General features: G+C 35.4%; 2 protein-coding genes and 1 long non-coding RNA gene across 4 annotated transcripts; 2 read left to right on the top strand and 1 right to left on the bottom strand.

Moving 5' to 3' along the window:
• Positions 1 to 433: 433 nt before the first annotated feature.
• LOC148786846 (uncharacterized) lies at positions 434 to 2,490 on the top strand. Its single transcript, XR_016067472.1, has 2 exons — positions 434 to 657; positions 2,051 to 2,490. It is a non-coding gene; the product is annotated as an uncharacterized LOC148786846 (long non-coding RNA).
• Positions 2,491 to 5,780: 3,290 nt separating this feature from the next.
• Positions 5,781 to 8,338, bottom strand: LOC105171005 (dnaJ protein homolog). Its single transcript, XM_088885163.1, has 6 exons — positions 8,024 to 8,338; positions 7,261 to 7,426; positions 7,037 to 7,178; positions 6,658 to 6,934; positions 6,358 to 6,556; positions 5,781 to 6,262 (listed from the first exon to the last, which is right to left on the bottom strand). The coding sequence occupies exons 1-6, from the start codon at positions 8,171 to 8,173 to the stop codon at positions 5,943 to 5,945; spliced, it is 1,254 nt and encodes a 417-aa protein (XP_088741289.1). The 5' UTR covers positions 8,174 to 8,338; the 3' UTR covers positions 5,781 to 5,942.
• Positions 8,339 to 11,500: 3,162 nt separating this feature from the next.
• Positions 11,501 to 16,511, top strand: IQD5 (IQ-domain 5). 2 transcript variants are annotated; one of them, XM_020696775.2, is made up of 8 exons: positions 11,501 to 11,717; positions 11,866 to 12,128; positions 12,230 to 12,324; positions 12,758 to 13,015; positions 13,726 to 13,953; positions 14,548 to 14,661; positions 15,025 to 15,544; positions 15,893 to 16,511. In XM_020696775.2, the coding sequence occupies exons 3-8, from the start codon at positions 12,241 to 12,243 to the stop codon at positions 16,027 to 16,029; spliced, it is 1,341 nt and encodes a 446-aa protein (XP_020552434.1). In that variant the 5' UTR covers positions 11,501 to 11,717; positions 11,866 to 12,128; positions 12,230 to 12,240; the 3' UTR covers positions 16,030 to 16,511. The 2 variants fall into 2 exon arrangements, with proteins under 2 accessions (XP_020552434.1, XP_011090294.1); XM_011091992.3 differs by lacking the exon at positions 11,866 to 12,128 and having other exon boundaries at positions 11,502 to 11,717.
• Positions 16,512 to 17,436: the final 925 nt, after the last annotated feature.

The raw sequence follows: 17,436 nt of genomic DNA, 5'->3' as shown, positions 1-17,436 counted from the left end.
AGTCTGAACACCAATATCTCTACCAAACCAAACAAGACCGTCCGATTTTGACTGCATTTTCCAATCACGTTTATGTAACAATTTAACGGACCAATTTTGGTGCGATATGGTCACTTAGATACATTCACCACACCAAAATTTACCATTTGTTATAATTTATGGCTATACACTAATATCGTAATAAACTATTATTATTATTATTTATGATTAAATAAATATAAAAACTTAAATCAACGAAAATATTTTTGTCATGATCTATGATCATGAAAAATATTTTAGTCGCATTTAAAAAAATTACAACCGACAATTATTGTGTTACTACGATCAATGACTATTTAGTGTAACTATTTATTTTTAATTATGTCAATAATCAATGATTAATTGTCAAATTCTTATAAATGAGCGTAATTTGAATTAAATTTTCCCTCCCTTTCTTTTTCCCCCTTCTCCTCCCCTCGTTGCCGCCGCCCTCCCTCTCTCTCTCTCTTCCCCTGTTTTTCCCCTTTCCTTCCCCTCTGTAGACCACACGCTGCCCCTGCTCCTTCCGCCGGCCGTCCATGCCATTACAAGCTGATGAAGAGGCTCATCAGCTATCCTATTTGTAGAAACATCTTGGAAATATTCTTTCCCTCTTGGCAGACTCAGCAGAAGCAGAAGGTGATGATTCTCTGGTGTGTAAATTTTATCAGCTTAGTCTGTCGTTCCTGTGAAATTGGTTTCTTTATTTAGTTGGGTTGTGTATGGATCTACGATTTATCTTCTTGATGAAGCTATATAGTTGATTGAAACTATAACTATATATAATCATGATTGCAGATCGATTGGGTATTGATTATTTGTTAATATATTTTTCTGTATGCAATTCAACTGGCTACCCTAGGTAGTTACTTACACCGGTGTAGTACCCTTTTTGGTGCTTGTCAACAAGTCAATTACAATCTCTGAAGTTCTCTACATACACTGTCAGAGTAAAATTCGCACAAGAGCTTATCTTTTTTGTGTTTTGTTTGTTTGCTGAGGTCGTAAATCCATGAATCAGTAATTTACATTTTGGCACCACTACGATATGCAACAGTCTATGGGTGCTCTGATGCAACTAGTGTGCTTGGCGCTGTTGGCAAGGTAGCGATGTGGTTACACTCGGCAATGTGATTCCATCTCTAACATTTTGATGATATAGTTTGTATCTTGATATGATCATATAACTGGTTATGCATGCTGCTGATGATGACTGCTACACTGCTGCTACTTTGTTGTGTTTTATATACCAGATAGACATGTATTCTGAAGGTTGTATCTATTCACATCGAATGTGATTAAAACGTTTCAATCATTCCACAAGTTGAGGTCTTCAGTATGGTGCAGTTCAGATGTTCTTGTTGCTAAAGCAGAACCCATATATGCTTAAATAATTGTCTTATACAGGCTGCTGTTAGAGTTGAATATTGTTAATGTGTTCATCTGATCACTGCAGCCACACGCATCTAGATTCACTACAAGAAAATATGATATTAGTGACAAAATATTAAGTGACAATTTTAAATTTATCACTAAAAATATATATTAAATGACAATAATTTTTATCTTATCACTACATAATTTTAGGGACAAAAATTGTGTATAAAGTTGTCACTAAGTACGATTAATGACATATCTATAGTGACAATTAAGTAACAACTATTATTTGTTGTCACTAGATCGTCACTATATAAGCCACTAATAGTATTTAAAAACTTTGTATACATTCTTTTGTCACTAATCCTTAACATTTTTTTGCAAAATAATAGTAGTTATTAAAATCATGAAATTCAGTAGTGTTAAAATAAACATTCTTGTCACTCAATATATTACACATATATTAGTGACAATATTAAAATTGTCACTTTATTTTTTTTGTCACTAATCTTCTACTTTTTTATAATGATTGTGAACTGCCGAGAATGTCTATGCTTCATTGGGGTTAACCAGCAACCCCTAATTCTTCTGATGCGAGTCATTTTCTAGTTTATGCAGTTGGAGGTACTCATCTTTGTGCATGCTAATTCTGCAGATTCTTACAAGGCGATCAATATGAAGGGATGCCAATGTGTCAGAGACCTTTCACGAAGGGCAAACTGTATATTCATTGTTGACTTTCCAGATTCTTTAACTCCGGATCAAGTTGATGCACTGGCAAACATTCTTCCTCCGAAGCCCCACTCACAATTAACAGACATGGAGCTGGATGAGTGCGAGGAGACAACCCTACACGACGTGAACATTGAGGAGGAAGGAGACTCAGCATCAGGAGGGTTATGACAAGGACATATGCATGGAGGAGCCCAAAGGGTGCAATGTGCTGAATACTGATGAACTGCTGGCTTTTGTCGTCTGAGGGAATTAAAAGTGTTATCTGACCTTTATAACTAGTGATATACTTGAAATGCTAATTTTGTGTTGAGGATTGATGTAGTTATTTCATATATGTGATCAATGTTACAATTTTGTGTTTGTTGTCTGCCTTCACATATCTCTGCAAATAAGGCTGAACAATGCACCACAAAAACTTGGTGTTAAAACTTTGGTTACTGATCATGCTTCTATAGCTCACGGTGAGTGATTTGGATTTTGCTCTACACTTACAAGTGAAGCCTCTCCTCCCTTTTCCACCTCTCTTAAATATAGTGTGAATGTGATAATCATCACATGACAAAATAGGAAGGAGATGCTAAACAATTCCATAATTCTTTGTGTTTTTATATAATCAGATATAATTTAGTAGCAATACAAATATATACAGCACTGACAAATAAGTTTTTCTATTAGCTCATTATTATTTGTATACACTAATTACTTCTATCCATAACTTTATCTATAATTATTCCATCCAAACAATTCTTATGCGTGATATATTTTACAACATCAGTATAAAAACTGGAAAAATTTATTATTATGATAAAATAAAATTCGCATCACTCTTTACTATTTCTTTTTTATCTCTAATCTTCTGCTTCTTTTCGTGATGCAATGTTATCATGAATTGAAAATCAATAATGGAATTAATTAACATAGTATATAATTAGAATTGGATGTATAGACTATAGATAGAGCAATTAATTCACCCAAGAAGAACTAAGAAACAACAAATTAAATGTACTAGCGTCTTCAATTACAGAAAGATTAAGATTTAATTAAGCAACAAACATCAGAATTAATAGATCACAACGTTGTTGGGAAATTATATCCTGAATTAACATAAGAATGCAAGGGAGAGATATATAGACCGACAACATCAATCAGAAACATGATACATAGTTGAGTTGTAGTTTTATTCTAATTAGTACTAATTACATTCATCCAAATCAATAATCCAGGAACCCCCAAAACCCTGATTACTGTGACAACGTACGTATTAACAAAACAATTGAATCAACACGCGCGTTGTCATCATCCACATCCACATCCACATGATCGATCAGTTCAGATGAAATCATGGGTTTCCTCTTTTAAGTACGGTGAAGTCGAGGCGGGAATTCTGGTGATTCCATCGGAGCCCGATCTCATCCTTCTCCTCCAAGTCCCTCCTCGTCACAAAGTCAGACACCCAGTTCTTGACAAATACAAAACTGTTACTTTTCCATAATTTGAGAAGCAGCATGTGGTGTGACCCTGTATCCACATCCCAAACCTTAATCTCCACTCCCTGCTCGCCCATAAGTACATGAGGTAAAATATGTTCTTGAACCAACAATCTCCCCAGCAGAAGCCTGGACGAACCATCAACGTCGCTTTTCTTCAACACTTTCTTGATTTTCCATTGATCCTCATCATCGGCCGGTTGCTGCCAGTTGCCACGCCCAATGCTGAGATCAAGATCAGTAATCGGAGGAGGAGGGGGAGAATATCTCGGCCCGACTGCAGTCCTCTTCCTTTTCTTGATGGCCGGTTCTTGATCGGCTTTTGACGTCTCGCCTGAAGCGAAGAAGTCGATGAATTGAGGAATCTTTCTTTTGCCATTAGCCAGGACAACTGAGGTTGTCTTCACAAAGTAGAAGCCGTCTTCTTCTTTTCCGACATGATTCTGGACGTTCTTGAATGGATCTTTCTTGATGGAAGTACCGAAAATCACAGTATGTTGATGAAGAGTAGTAGAAGTAGTGGAAGAAACGGAAGAGTGTTTTGCAGAATCAGAGAGAATGCTGATGGAAGAAGAAGAAGAAGGCGCCATGCATGCAAACAGAGATTTTTACTTCTAAAGATGTAGTCAATTATAGAGTACGTAGAATGTTATGGACTATATATAGAGAGAGAGATCAATCTGATTTCTCGTAGGAAAGTCCGAACCCACTTCTGAAAACTTACCTTATATAATTTTTGAATTTATGAAATATTTTTTTTTTCAAGAAAGAATAATAAGTTTCCAAATTTAAATTGGTGGGTTTAATTTATATATGGAAATTAATTAAAATGTTAGTTTGAGGTCACATCTATAGTGGGATTTGTTCACACGAGAAAGCATGATTGCTTTCTTGGAATCCGATGAGGTTTTAGTTTGAGTTTTAATTATAAGTTCCATTTACTTCTATTTATACATTAATCAGTATATATATATATATATATAAATATTCATTTTGGAACAATAATTAAACTTTGAAAGGACTAGAAGATGTATGATCATTTCTGTTATGATAAATTATCATGTTTGAAAGTCATGAAAAATCATAATGAAATGCTAATTGATCATGATTGTGTAATAAATATTAGTTGTAATATTTTCAGGACAATGTCAAAATTACAATCAATTAAAATTTATTATAAATATTTTTATCATAATTAAAATTATGATCAATGTTGATTAAGTATAATCAATACTTATATTTTTATATTGATTTTATTTGACCTTGAAAGTTATTCATGTAATTTTACAAAAAGTGAAAAAGAAAATTTTCATCCTATAACTTTGGTCTGGATTCATTTTTATTTTTTATTTTTGACAATATTTAATTTAGTCGTTATTTAATAGTTCATCCTAATACTCTAAGTGTAATATAAACAAATATTTTTTCAATAGACTTAAAGAATCCGATCGAACCAACATTATATGCGAGATGCAAATTTAATGAATGCATATAGCTTAAAATTGCTCTTGAAATATAAAAGTAAAATCTTCCAAAATTGAGTCAAATGATTAAAATTAATTGTACGAAAAAAATTATTTAACCTACAAAAAATTATTAATAAATCAATTGAATAGATATCAATTTTTTTTCTATTCATTTTATTAATATCAACAAATTTAGTAAATTCTAATTAACAAAAAAACTTATTTGTTATATGAAAGCAAATTTTAAAAATGCTAAATGTATTTTCAAATCGCATAAAATCTACATGTAATTAAATCAAATTTTAAAAAAGACGAATATAATCATCCTTTACTTTTTCTCATTGGTGCCAAGCGGCTGAGTGAGAGAGAGTGAGAGTTCTTTTATTGACTTAAAAGCAAAATATATAATATATTTTAATATAATTAATAAAATTAACATACATATATAAAAAAATTTCGATTTTTCCGTTTGATCACCGAACAAAGATAAAAAAACCACCGAAAAAACCTTAGTAAAACCAAAAACTTTAAGCCAGTTAACCGAATTCTGCACACCCCATACCCCTCCCAGTTAACTGTTGAATTACACACGGCGAACCATAGAAGAACCGATCAGGACCCGAAGTTTTAATACCAAGAGCGCACAAGCTTTTGTAGTGCATTGTTCAAGCCTTACTTGGACAGACACGTCAAGGCAGACAACAAACACAAAATTGTTACATTGATCACATATATGAAATCAATACATAAATCCTCAACGCAGAATTAGCATTTCAAGTTTATCACTAGTTATAAAGGTCCTGACAACACAATCGACTCCCTTGGACGACAAAAGCCAGCACCTCGCCTCAATAGTTCCTCACTGTTGAGCACATTGCACCCTCTGGGCTCCTCCATGCATTTCTTCATCCTCGTCATAAGCCTCCTGATGCTGAGTCTGCTTCCTCCTCATCTCCTCCTCAATGTTCACATCGTGTAGGGTTGTCTCCTCACACTCATCTAGCTCCATGTCTGTTAGTTGTGATTGGGCCTTCGGGGGAAGAATTTTCGCCAGTGCATCAACTTGATCTGCAGTTAAAGAATCTGGGAAGTCAACATTGAAATGAATATACAGTTTGCCCTTCATGAAAGGTCTCTGGTACATTGGCATCCCTTCATCATTGATGGCCTTGTAAGAATCTGCAGAATTAGCATGCACAAAGATGAGAACCTCAAACTGCATAAGCTAGTAAATGACTCGCATGCCAGCTGCAAAACTTGGGGAAAAAACTAACCAGGCTTGACAACTTCTCCAGGTTGTGATTTGATAAGGAGCTGCCTGCCATCTAAGTGGGAGAGTATAAACTGGAAGCCACACAAGGCCTCAGTAAGTGAAAGTGTGTGTTCCACAAACAGATCCTCACCCTTTCTCTTAAATTTAGGATGCTCCTTTTGCTGAAGCACGAAGACTATGTCCCCAGTGACCGTATCCGGCTGCAATGAAACACTCAAGATAAGAACATATTCATCTACATCCTCACCAAATTTGCAAACCTAATGACCCAAGAGAAGTAGCATAAGACAAGCCATCATACCGCTTCATCAGCTTCCCCAGGGAATGTAATTTTCTGTCCGTTCTGCATGCCCTTCTCAACATGGACTTCCAGGACTTTCTTTTCCTGAACAACCTTCTCACCTTTGCACTGAGGGCATCTATCTCTGTCATTGATAGTCTCTCCTGTTCCTTTGCATTCATTGCAAGGGTGCTGCATTTGCTGAATCATGCCAGGGCCGAGCTGCCTAATTGTGACTTTCATACCACTTCCTTGGCACCCTGAGCACTTCATTGACGCTCCGGATTTTGAACCTTTACTGTCCAACACAAATGCAAAGAAAATATGTTAGCCAGCCACATGAGCACACACACAAATACAAGTAAGCAAGTTATCATCCACAAGAACCATTAAAACGTACCCACTACACTTCGAGCAAATCACATTGCGTGACAAAGAGAGCTTCTTGGTGGTTCCAAGATACAAATCCTCAAGAGACACCTTCAGTGGGTGTACCACATCTTCTCCCCTTCTTTGCCTTCGTCCCCTGCTACTGCCACCGCCTGGACATCAACAAACAGACTTCTGAAAATGCATCCACAAGAAGATAAACCAACACTTCAATCCTATGATAAATTGTCTCACCTCCAAATGGGCTCCCACCGAAGAAGGATGAGAAGATGTCGAATGGGTCATGCATTCCACCACCGCCTCCCATTCCTTCCTTGAGTGCATCTTCCCCATACTGGTCATAGATCTCACGTTTTTCGGGGTCACTAAGAACCTCATAAGCATGAGCAAGCTCCTTGAACTGCAGCGCAAAACCATTTTGCCAGGCTTAGAACATCAATCATATCATCTTCCAGAGCACATAAACAAACAAAGCTTGATAGCAACTCAGTTTCTTTAAGTCACAAACCACAGAAATCAAGACAGAATAAAATCATGTCAATGTTCACAAATTCTTAATAATCGCTAACCCGGGGAGCGCAGGAATATAAAACTACTCGTAAAGACTTCATTAATCCAAAAATGTTTCTCCACTAATCAAAATGAGTAGCTAAGAACTTCTGATTGCACATGTGTCTATGAAACCCTCTAATGAACTGAGTCACACTGTGAAGCAGCTGATACAAGTCGGCTCGCGCCATGAAATTTTGCCAACCATCAAAAACAGCTGCACAAACTATGGGTTTTTCCCTTCTACAGAGGAAATATTAGTAACTAATTTCATCACCTAAAACAGCATTACCGAATGGCATACAAGAAACATAGCAAATCACCAAATCGCATCACCAACCAAATACAATCACCACATAAAAAACAAAATTCACAAGTTCAATCGGAAAGAGAATCAGATAACCCTAAACAATTGTAAAATTCACAGAGAGAAGAAGACGATCATTACTTTCTCAGGGTCACCGCCCTTGTCAGGATGATTCTTGATAGCTGCCTTCTTGTAGGCCTTCTTCAAATCATCAGGGCTCGCCGTCTTAGGCACCCCAAGAATGTCATAGTACCTAGTGTTATCACTTTTCTTAGGCGCCCTACCAAACATCTTGAATTACTTTTAACAAACCCTAACTCAAATCAAATCGATTCAATTAGCACACAGATCGACCAACAGCGCGCGTAGATAGGCGATTTTCAGAAAGAAACCAAAAGAAGGGCTGCAAGGAGAACACCACAGAAGCACTCCAAGAATGCGTGAGAATGGAGGGGTTTACATATATAAGAATCTTTCAACGGTGGAGATCGAGTAAGGAGACGATCTTGACCGTTGGATGCGGCAATGGTTTTTCTACGGTGATTTTGGAGATGGTTGAAGGATCTGGAATTCTCCACCTTTTTCTCTGAATTTAGTTTTTCATTTCTTTTTATTGTATAGTGGGAATGTAACCGTCGATTTCAAAACAGACGGTCAGGATATCTCTTCTGGATAGTTCCATGAAAAGCATTATTCGCGTTGTTATTCCAACACGCTTTTGCGGCGAGTATAACGATTTACTTGCAATGAGCAGAGTAGGCTAACAAGCTTATTAGGTAAATGCAAATACTTGTTAAATTTTCTCACTAGTGTGTGAAATTTTATCTGCCTTTTGGAGGGAAATATTTTAATTACCTATAATAAAATTTGCAAAAAAATACTTCTAACTCATGGATTTTAATTTTTTTTTTTGCATGATATTGGGTAAATTTTCAGTTTAATTTGAAATTAAATCAATCACATAACAAGTATAATATATTTATTGTGTAATAAACATAAACTTATAATAAGTATATTACACTTATTATGCAAATTGAATCAATTTATGTAGACAGGATCTAGGTAATAACTTTCCCATATTCAAAAATACAATCTCAAGAATTCGCAATTTAGCATTTGAATCCACAACTAAATTTTTATTCCTTCGATTTTAAATCATACTATCCAATAATAAAATTCGAGAAAATAGCTAAAAATTAAAAAATTTATGTAACTTTACACAGTAAATATAATTAAAAATATTTTATTCAATTTACATTTTATGGAGTAATTAATAATTATAAAATTTGGAGGCTTTGAAATGCAAGGGAAACATGGACTGGTAATGAAAATTACCAAACTAGGTGATGAAGAGAAAATGCATATATTTCATGAAAGAGAGAGGGTGTAACGATTGTATTAGTCTAGGGATTAAGGTATATCTCATTTAGATTTGAACTTTTTTTAGACATATAGACGAGGTTAATTTTTGGTGTTCATACAAATTGAGAGTTTGTCAAAAAATAAAAAATAAAAATACATGACTATGAAAAAAAATGAATAAATAAATTTTATAAACTTAAAAAAAGAAAAAGTTATAATCTATGAAGATGGTAATTGTTGCCTCATTCTTCGTTCAGGAGTTGGAAGCCTAATATTGGATGCAAATACGTAATCGCTTTTAGTTTTACAGAGCAAATTGTGTATTATCTTGAAATATAGTATCAAAGTCCTGAAGATAAGATTTGATGCTAATCTGAAAAAATTGCAGTTACAGAGCTGCGTCATGGCTGAGAGTTTTGAACTTGCTTTCGGTTGGGTCATTTTGGATTTGCTGTGTGTTTGTGGTAGAAGTCCCTCTTTTTAGGCATGAACAAAGTTACCTAGTATAGAATCACTTGTATTGGACTTGAACACTATAAACTTTTATATAACTTCATCAACAAACGAGTCGTACTTCAACATGCTTTGACACAATTTTGGATTGACCACCAAAATGCATAAAGTCTGAATTTGGTATGAGTTTATTGAATTTATTATCTTGAATATATGTAAAACTTAAATATATTATGAGCTTTAATTTAAAATTAAATTATTAATTTATTTATTTATAATCATATTTGGTGGATTTGCAGTCTCAGTTCTGTTCTTTCATTTTGTTAAGAAAAAGAACAGATAGAGAAAAGAGATGGTGCAAATTTTTGTTAGAACATGTGGTGAAATCAAATGATATGATGGCGGGGGCTAATGAAATTGAAATTAGCGGCGGCCGCTTTTCTCGACAACTACTATCATTTTCATCATTACATTCTCAATCTCCAACATATTCGTCACCCCTCCTATATATGGATTTAGGTGGATTTCTTACTAATTATTATTCAAAAACATATAAGATTTTTATGGTGCGAAAATTATATTTTATTATTATGCCGTAACATAACAAAATTAGTATTTTATTTGAGAAATCACATTTTATGTTATTAATCTAAATTAAGTAATATATCGATTCAATTAATAAATTCAAATCTAATATGATAAATATTTATCTCGTGGGACAATCTCACAATTCGAATATGCATATATTTTCTAAATTTTCTTAAATAATAAGAATTTTGTAATTCTTTTTTTTTTTGTAATTTAATAAATTAAAGATAGACATTAAAATTGTACCAGCCACAATTCACGTGATTGATTGAACATTGGTGTGTTCAAATCCAAATTCTCTTACTTTTTTGTGTGCATAAAATAAAAGGTAAAAGAAAAAGTCATTGTCCATAAATATTTGGCACTTTTTATCTTTTTAACCAATAAGCAGAGGGTGGGGGAGACTCCCAGGTGGAGTGTCTGCATTCATTTAAGACCAGTAAGTATGACACATTTTATTTATATATATAATTTTTAAAAATTACTTTATAATAAAATATTTTTAATTTGTAGAGTTTAAATTATCTAATATATATATATATGTTAGATAATAAGTTAATATATTTTTATTATAAAAAGTATTGATATAATAAAATAATATATAAATTGGAGAGAGAAATAAAATAATTAATTATTAATTTTTTTAAAAAAGCAATAGCAGATAAAAATTATTTTAACACACCAAAAGAACCATCTCAATAATATAGAGTATAGATATGTATTTATCAATTATTATCATTAAAAATAAAATAATATGAGTATTTTGATTTACTGGGTTTATTATATTAAGTAGGTTTAGTACAAAAAATATAAACAATTCGTTATCAATTTATGCAATAAAATTTTAAATATTAAATTATTTTTCCTTGTAAGTTTGTAACTTGTTTTTTTCCTTACTTTTTTTGCAAACTTTACTTATCAATTTTCTCAACGTCATAATAATATAGATGTTGGAAATACTGCTCTAAATTTGAACTCAGAAAAGTGATTTGCAAAAGAGAGATGGGATCTGAACTGAATTCAAAGAATTGGTTGATGATGACATTGTTATGATTCAGACAAAAATGATGAGTGTTTTCAGGACAAAATTTAAGGACAAAAAGGGCGATGTGTTTGTTTGCAGATGGTGTAAAAAGCCCAATTCTTGTTGAGTTGAGTTGGTATGATTGTAGACCCAACCTATAACTTTGGGCCCAAGCCGAAGCGGTGTGGGCGTGGGTGTGTGTGTGTAATTGCAAGTTGCAACCCATATGGGCAACACTTGGCTGGTTCACTGGTGTCTCCTCTGCCTCCCATCGCCGATGACACTGTCACCCACACCCACTTCCATTTTCCAAATTTAGATTTCAGATCTGTCAAACCCTCCTTCCTTTCTCCCTAAAATGCTCCCAAATTCGAGTTTCTAGAACTTGAAAGTACGTGGTGTACCAAGGTTAGTCTTCTTCTCTTACTCAATCCCGAGACGCTCGGAGGATCCCACTTGGATTCTCCACCGCTGTTTTGCGAATGAATCGGAGTTGGAAAATGTAGTTTCCTTTTTAGTTAGTTTTGATTCCCAACTCTTCTTCTGTACCGTGAAGGTCTGCTCTACTCGGGTTGAAGTAAAATACTTGAATTTGATCTCCGTTACTCGATGGGAATTCTACCTGGTGTTGTTCGAACTAAGTTCGGGTTTACCGTGTTTGTACTTGTTGGTGAAGTTTGAAATTTGACCTGAATTCTTCCTTCTCATTTCTGCTATCACAAATCGATCTACCTGAAGATAAGCAGGAGTGTTTGTTTTTATCATCTCCGCTTTCTGCGTTTTACTTCCGTTTCTTGGACTGCTGGTGGTTTAGCGGCTGTAGGTGTTTTCGTGAAGATTTTTCCGCAGGAAAGCTGCATAGTTCCTAATGGATATATGGGGAAATTTTCTGCTAAATACTGTTTACTTCTTTGTGACAGGTCTGACGGAAATGGGTGCCTCAAAGAAATGGATCAAAGCATTGCTTGGTCTGAAGAAACCAGATAAATCACAAGTTTTAGAGAATGATGAAAATGTAGGTGGTGTTTTTGGATTATATTTCTTCCCTTATCTAATTCCTCTTTGTAATATCTTGTGTTGAATTCGTTTGTAACTTTCTCGTTTTTTAGCTAATTTTCGGGAACAGGATAGAGGAGCTTTATGGAGTTGATTCTGCCGCCCACAAGTAGAGAAAGTGGAGTGGAAATTGTTTTATTGAATGGAATGAATAAAATTGTGTTGCTTTGTTGCTGAATTTAACTTTTGTTTCTTTACGCAAGTGCAAATTGCCATTCTTGCATGGATAACTGTTAAGCTTGTAGCTCTATGGGTATATGTTTTGCAGCATTACATGACCTGTATTAAAAATCTTTGGCTGCTATTAACGTTGTACGCATAGTTCCAAGTATTGTGAAATTGATCTAATGGATATGGTATTATAATCAAATTGGTTTAAATTAAACATGCAGAGATCGGGGAGCACTGGCAAGATTTGGCACCGAAGAAAGCACTCTGTTGAGATTGATAACAGCGTACTTGAAAATGAGTTGAATCAAAATGTAGTTACAGCAATTGAAGACGCCAAGGATGCTAACTTCCAATCAGTTTCAGATTCAGCCAGCTCCCCGTCTACTTCACTTCAGGTGCAAAACACAGCTCAATATCAACAGAATATGAGGGAAGAATGGGCAGCCATACGCATCCAAACAGCCTTTAGAGGATTTCTGGTAATGTATTGGTTCATTTTCTACATTTCGTAGTTACATGCTGAACTTACACTAGTTCTTATATCGATAGAACCGTTCATCACTTCTATCAATTACACCCCCCACCCCAAGACACACACACACACACACACACTGCATTACTGTGATCCAGACTATGTTAAGTATGGAAACCAAAAGATTGGGAAAAGGGGTCCTAACACAAGTTTTGAATGGCATGATGAGAGAGAAGGCCCAAGAATCACAAGAATGGAAATTAACTGATATTGGTTGTACAGGTGTAGCATTGATCTAAATTGGCTGCACATAGTTTCCGATGTCAGTGATGAGCGGTATAGAATAATGGTGTATAGAAAACCTATTTTTAGTTAGTCTTATACTGAATTTAATGATTATCATTAAGTGCATTTATTGTGAATTGTAAATTACAAATCGCATTGTGCCAATTTTCTTATTAGCATATGTTCCGGATGGCCTAAAAGTTTTCAAACTTCTACTTGGGTTTAAGTTTGTCTTGAGAGCAGAATGTTTGTTGTATGCGTATCATTTGTATATCAACTTAATTTATTACGAAGTTTCTGGAAGTGTAATTGTAAGGCAGTTTTTCACAGTCATTGTTTTGCACATGTAAGCACTAAATATGATTTTTGCTATGCAATGTTGCACATATATATCTGGTATTTGGTTATTGAACTGGGTTCTGTGTCTATCAGGCTAGACGAGCTTTACGCGCATTAAAAGGATTGGTGAGACTTCAAGCACTTGTTAGGGGCCATGCTGTAAGAAAGCAAGCTGCCATTACACTCCGTTGTATGCAAGCTTTAGTAAGAGTTCAGGCTCGTGTCCGAGCAAGGCGTGTTCGTATGGCACTGGAGAATCAAACAGCACAACAGAAACTTCAACAAAAACTTGAACACGAGGCTCATGTTAAAGAAATTGAAGTAATCTGCCTTCATTAAAGAAATTCTTTTCTAATGAAATGACTTTATGACTTAATAAAGTTTTTGTGAATGGGTTGTCTGAAATCTTAGAGCATGTGATGCATCTAGTCTGCCCAAGAGTAGCACATGAAAACACAAACAATATCATAAACTTGGTTAGTTCACGTATTACATTATTTAATGCTAGCAGCTACGCTCATATCTAGCTTCGGGTTAAGCTGGACCGTGCCTTAACAGCATGTGGGGGAATATGTCCAACCTAAGGAAAAAAACAAATTAGGATATGCCAAGAGCCAGATTAAGGTTATATGTTTATTGTCAGTAATATCATGTTACTGTGAACGTTCTCATTCTTGTTCAGTAAAGCTGTAATCATTATGTTAATTACATATGCAATTACTATCTCCTCTTTGATCACAAAAGTTAGCATATCAATGTGGTATGGCATGATAAATTTGGATCGAGCCATCTTGCGTAATAAGAATACATGCAAACCTTCTGCATTTGGCCTTGCATGGGCCTGACTTATATTTTAAATATCTAAGAACTTGCGTGATTGTTTTACATTGCTCTGATTCGTTGACTGTAAACCAGGATGGGTGGTGTGACAGTGTTGGGTCTGTTGAAGAAATCCAAGCCAAGTTGTTGAAAAGGAAGGAGGCTGCTGCTAAGCGTGAAAGAGCAATGGCATATGCTTTAGCTAATCAGGTGGATATCTCCATTATCCTCAGTTTAGACATAATTGGAACATTCTGCAATTTGCCCTAGAAATATATAAATGAACAGAAAAAAGAATGTACTGCATAAGTAGGCAAAGTTTACAATTACTGAATGATGAACAATTAATAATATTTCATAACATTCTTTCATGCTCTTCCGCATTAAAGTAATTGCAGGTTTTATCTCTTCGATTTTCTTTATCTGGAACATCTTATGGATACAAGGAAAAAAAAGAACAATAATCATAAAAGAAAGTTGACGTAATAAGGAATCTTGGAAATGTGAAAGTAGGTGTTTTCCATAAGTCTCGTAATTATCCAATGCATCTTAAATAGAATCTCTATCATACAGTGGCAGGCAGGGTCTAGACAGCAGGTAAGACCAGCTGGTTTTGAACCAGATAAAAGCAACTGGGGCTGGAATTGGTTGGAGAGATGGATGGCTGTTCGCCCCTGGGAGAACCGCTTTCTAGACATTAACCTTAAAGATGGGGTGAAGATTCGTGAGAATGGAGCTGCTGATGTGAAGAATGCATCCACAACGCAGCTCAATTCCATAGGGAAGAAGCCTACCTCAAGTAATGCAAATGGGAAGGGGCCTTCTCGTTCAAGCAATAACTCGAACATCTCAAATGAAAAAAGGGCTACATCACATTCTGACGGTTGCAGTTCATCGCCTAACAAGTCAACCAATGTGCAAGAAACACCAGGCACAGTTCTTTCCAGTTCGAGGTCAAAACCAATTCTTGAAGACTTGGTTGAGGAAGCCACCTCAAGGCCCAATGTTGTTTCAAGATCACACAGTAATCCTAAGGAGAGGTCAACACTCACAGATAAACAAGGAAAGAAGCGATTGTCCCTGCCTAACAGTGGTCAGTCTCTCTCTCTCTGCTTGTTACCCTGTTGTGGCTCTGCTGAAAGCTACTAAGTTCCCGTTCTCGTTGTTAATTCTTTTACGCTCCTATTTCCTAACTACCCTAGTCTCAAGTATGCCATCAATGCTGTCTGATTCGTTGAGTCCAAAGAGTTTGTAGATTCATACTTATCCAGTGTGGACTGTCACAAAAATCCTCATAAATGTCCACAAATGCCTGTGATTATCAGAAATCAAGCACATCATGATTCTTTGAAATTAACACAACCTTGATGTGGAGTCACCATGGATCTTTCTTAGTAGAAGTTTTCAACCTGTTTTCTTTTCTACAATCTGATTTGACCAGGACTAGGCGATGGGGCTCAACCAGCCAGGCAACTCAATAGAACTACCGTCAAAAGGTCTCCAACTGCTCAGAAACCTGTGAAGGACAAAGCAAAACCGAACGGGACCGATACAAAGCCTTCAAGACTTAGTTCATAAACCGATTGTTAGCTTTGCATAACAGCACAAGATCCTCTTGCCATATAAAGCAGTGACTACTTTATCTTGTACATAAACGGCGCGTGCTCGTGAGTAAATGCTATGGCACTGTATCAGTTCCTTATTTCCATTGATGTCCTTCACCATGACTGAGTTAAAAGAGATGGGCTTGTTGCAGAAGTAAGAAATGATTGGTTACAGAGTCGACCGTTCTATCGGAAATTATTGTATTTATTGGTTTATCAGCATGATTTATTTCTCCTACCAGAGCTGCTATATCTGTGGGTTTGGTAGCTGTGGATGTATTATAAAACCCCTCTGTTTGTTCATTTTGAGAGTACAGTGATTGTTGCATTTGTTCTGTTATCAACGAATTCAGTCCAGACCCATGTTGAAGAGTGATGTATGTTGTAAAAGTTCCTTAGTTATCACTGTTTCCATTTTCTGGAAGTGATGTTATTCATGGTTATCATCGTTTTCCATTTTGTGGAAGTCATTATCTTGTTGTTATCAACGAATTCAGTCCAGACCCATGTTGAAGAGTGATGTATGTTGTAAAAGTTCCTTAGTTATCACTGTTTCCATTTTCTGGAAGTGATGTTATTCATGGTTATCATCGTTTTCCATTTTGTGGAAGTCATTATCTTGTTATGGTATCTTGGTGAACACAATGTTGTACGACAAGTTGTATTCTTTTCTTTATTTTGGCTAGTCTTAACCCATTGGGTTAACTTTCTCTAAAAATATGAAATTATCTTTTTTTCCGAAACAGGGGTGAGAGTGTGTGTGTTGGTGCAGAGTGTTTTTGTGTACCCATTTATATGTGTGTATTCAATCTAGTGTGTGCGTCAAATAGGTACGTGTCTGTGTGTGCAATGCAAACGGGTGTGAGTGTGTGGGTGCAAAGTGTGTAGTGTGTATTGTGTCGGTGTTTGTATGTGCATTATGTGTTTGTGCGTCTTTTTGTCTGTGTGTCAATGTGTGTTTATACACAAACACAGATAAATGCAGAAAATACACACATTCTGCACCCACACACACACTCATTTGGTATGTGTTGGTGTCCGTGCATAGAGTATATGTGCATCGTGTGTAGTGTTTGTGTGACTGTGTCTGTGTATATTCATGCTGGTATGTGTACACTTAGGGCTCGTTTGGTTCATATGATAGGATTAGATAAGATGAAAAATTAAATGACTATTAATTCTATCTTACACTATATGATTCTTGGTTTGAGGTATTACATATGGGACATTTCATCTAATAATATAATATGGTATTTGGTTGAAAGGATTATAACATATGATTAAGTGTAAAAATGACAAATCCAAAATCCAAATGCCTTTAAATATTGAATTCCCAATCCACCGAAAAAGGAAGCTGATTTAATTTCATTTCTTATTCTAA

This window comes from Sesamum indicum, linkage group LG9, assembly GCF_026168435.1.
Source record: "Sesamum indicum cultivar Baizhima isolate 11 linkage group LG9, ASM2616843v1, whole genome shotgun sequence".
Taxonomy (NCBI): Eukaryota; Viridiplantae; Streptophyta; class Magnoliopsida; order Lamiales; family Pedaliaceae; genus Sesamum; species Sesamum indicum.
Note: the sequence above shows the minus strand (reverse complement) of the source record. Positions and strands in the feature narration are given on the sequence as shown.

Excerpts from the sequence above, each read along its gene's own strand:
- IQD5 (XM_020696775.2), top strand. The coding sequence starts at position 12,241 with ATGGGTGCCTCAAAGAAATGGATCAAAGCATTGCTTGGTCTGAAGAAA. Across the intron at positions 13,016-13,725 it reads CAGCCTTTAGAGGATTTCTG|GCTAGACGAGCTTTACGCGC; the intron begins GTAATGTATTGG and ends TGTGTCTATCAG. Across the intron at positions 13,954-14,547 it reads CTCATGTTAAAGAAATTGAA|GATGGGTGGTGTGACAGTGT; the intron begins GTAATCTGCCTT and ends ACTGTAAACCAG.
- LOC105171005 (XM_088885163.1), bottom strand. The coding sequence starts at position 8,173 with ATGTTTGGTAGGGCGCCTAAGAAAAGTGATAACACTAGGTACTATGAC. Across the intron at positions 7,179-7,260 it reads CGGTGGGAGCCCATTTGGAG|GCGGTGGCAGTAGCAGGGGA; the intron begins GTGAGACAATTT and ends GTTGATGTCCAG. Across the intron at positions 6,557-6,657 it reads CTGGGGAAGCTGATGAAGCG|CCGGATACGGTCACTGGGGA; the intron begins GTATGATGGCTT and ends GTTTCATTGCAG.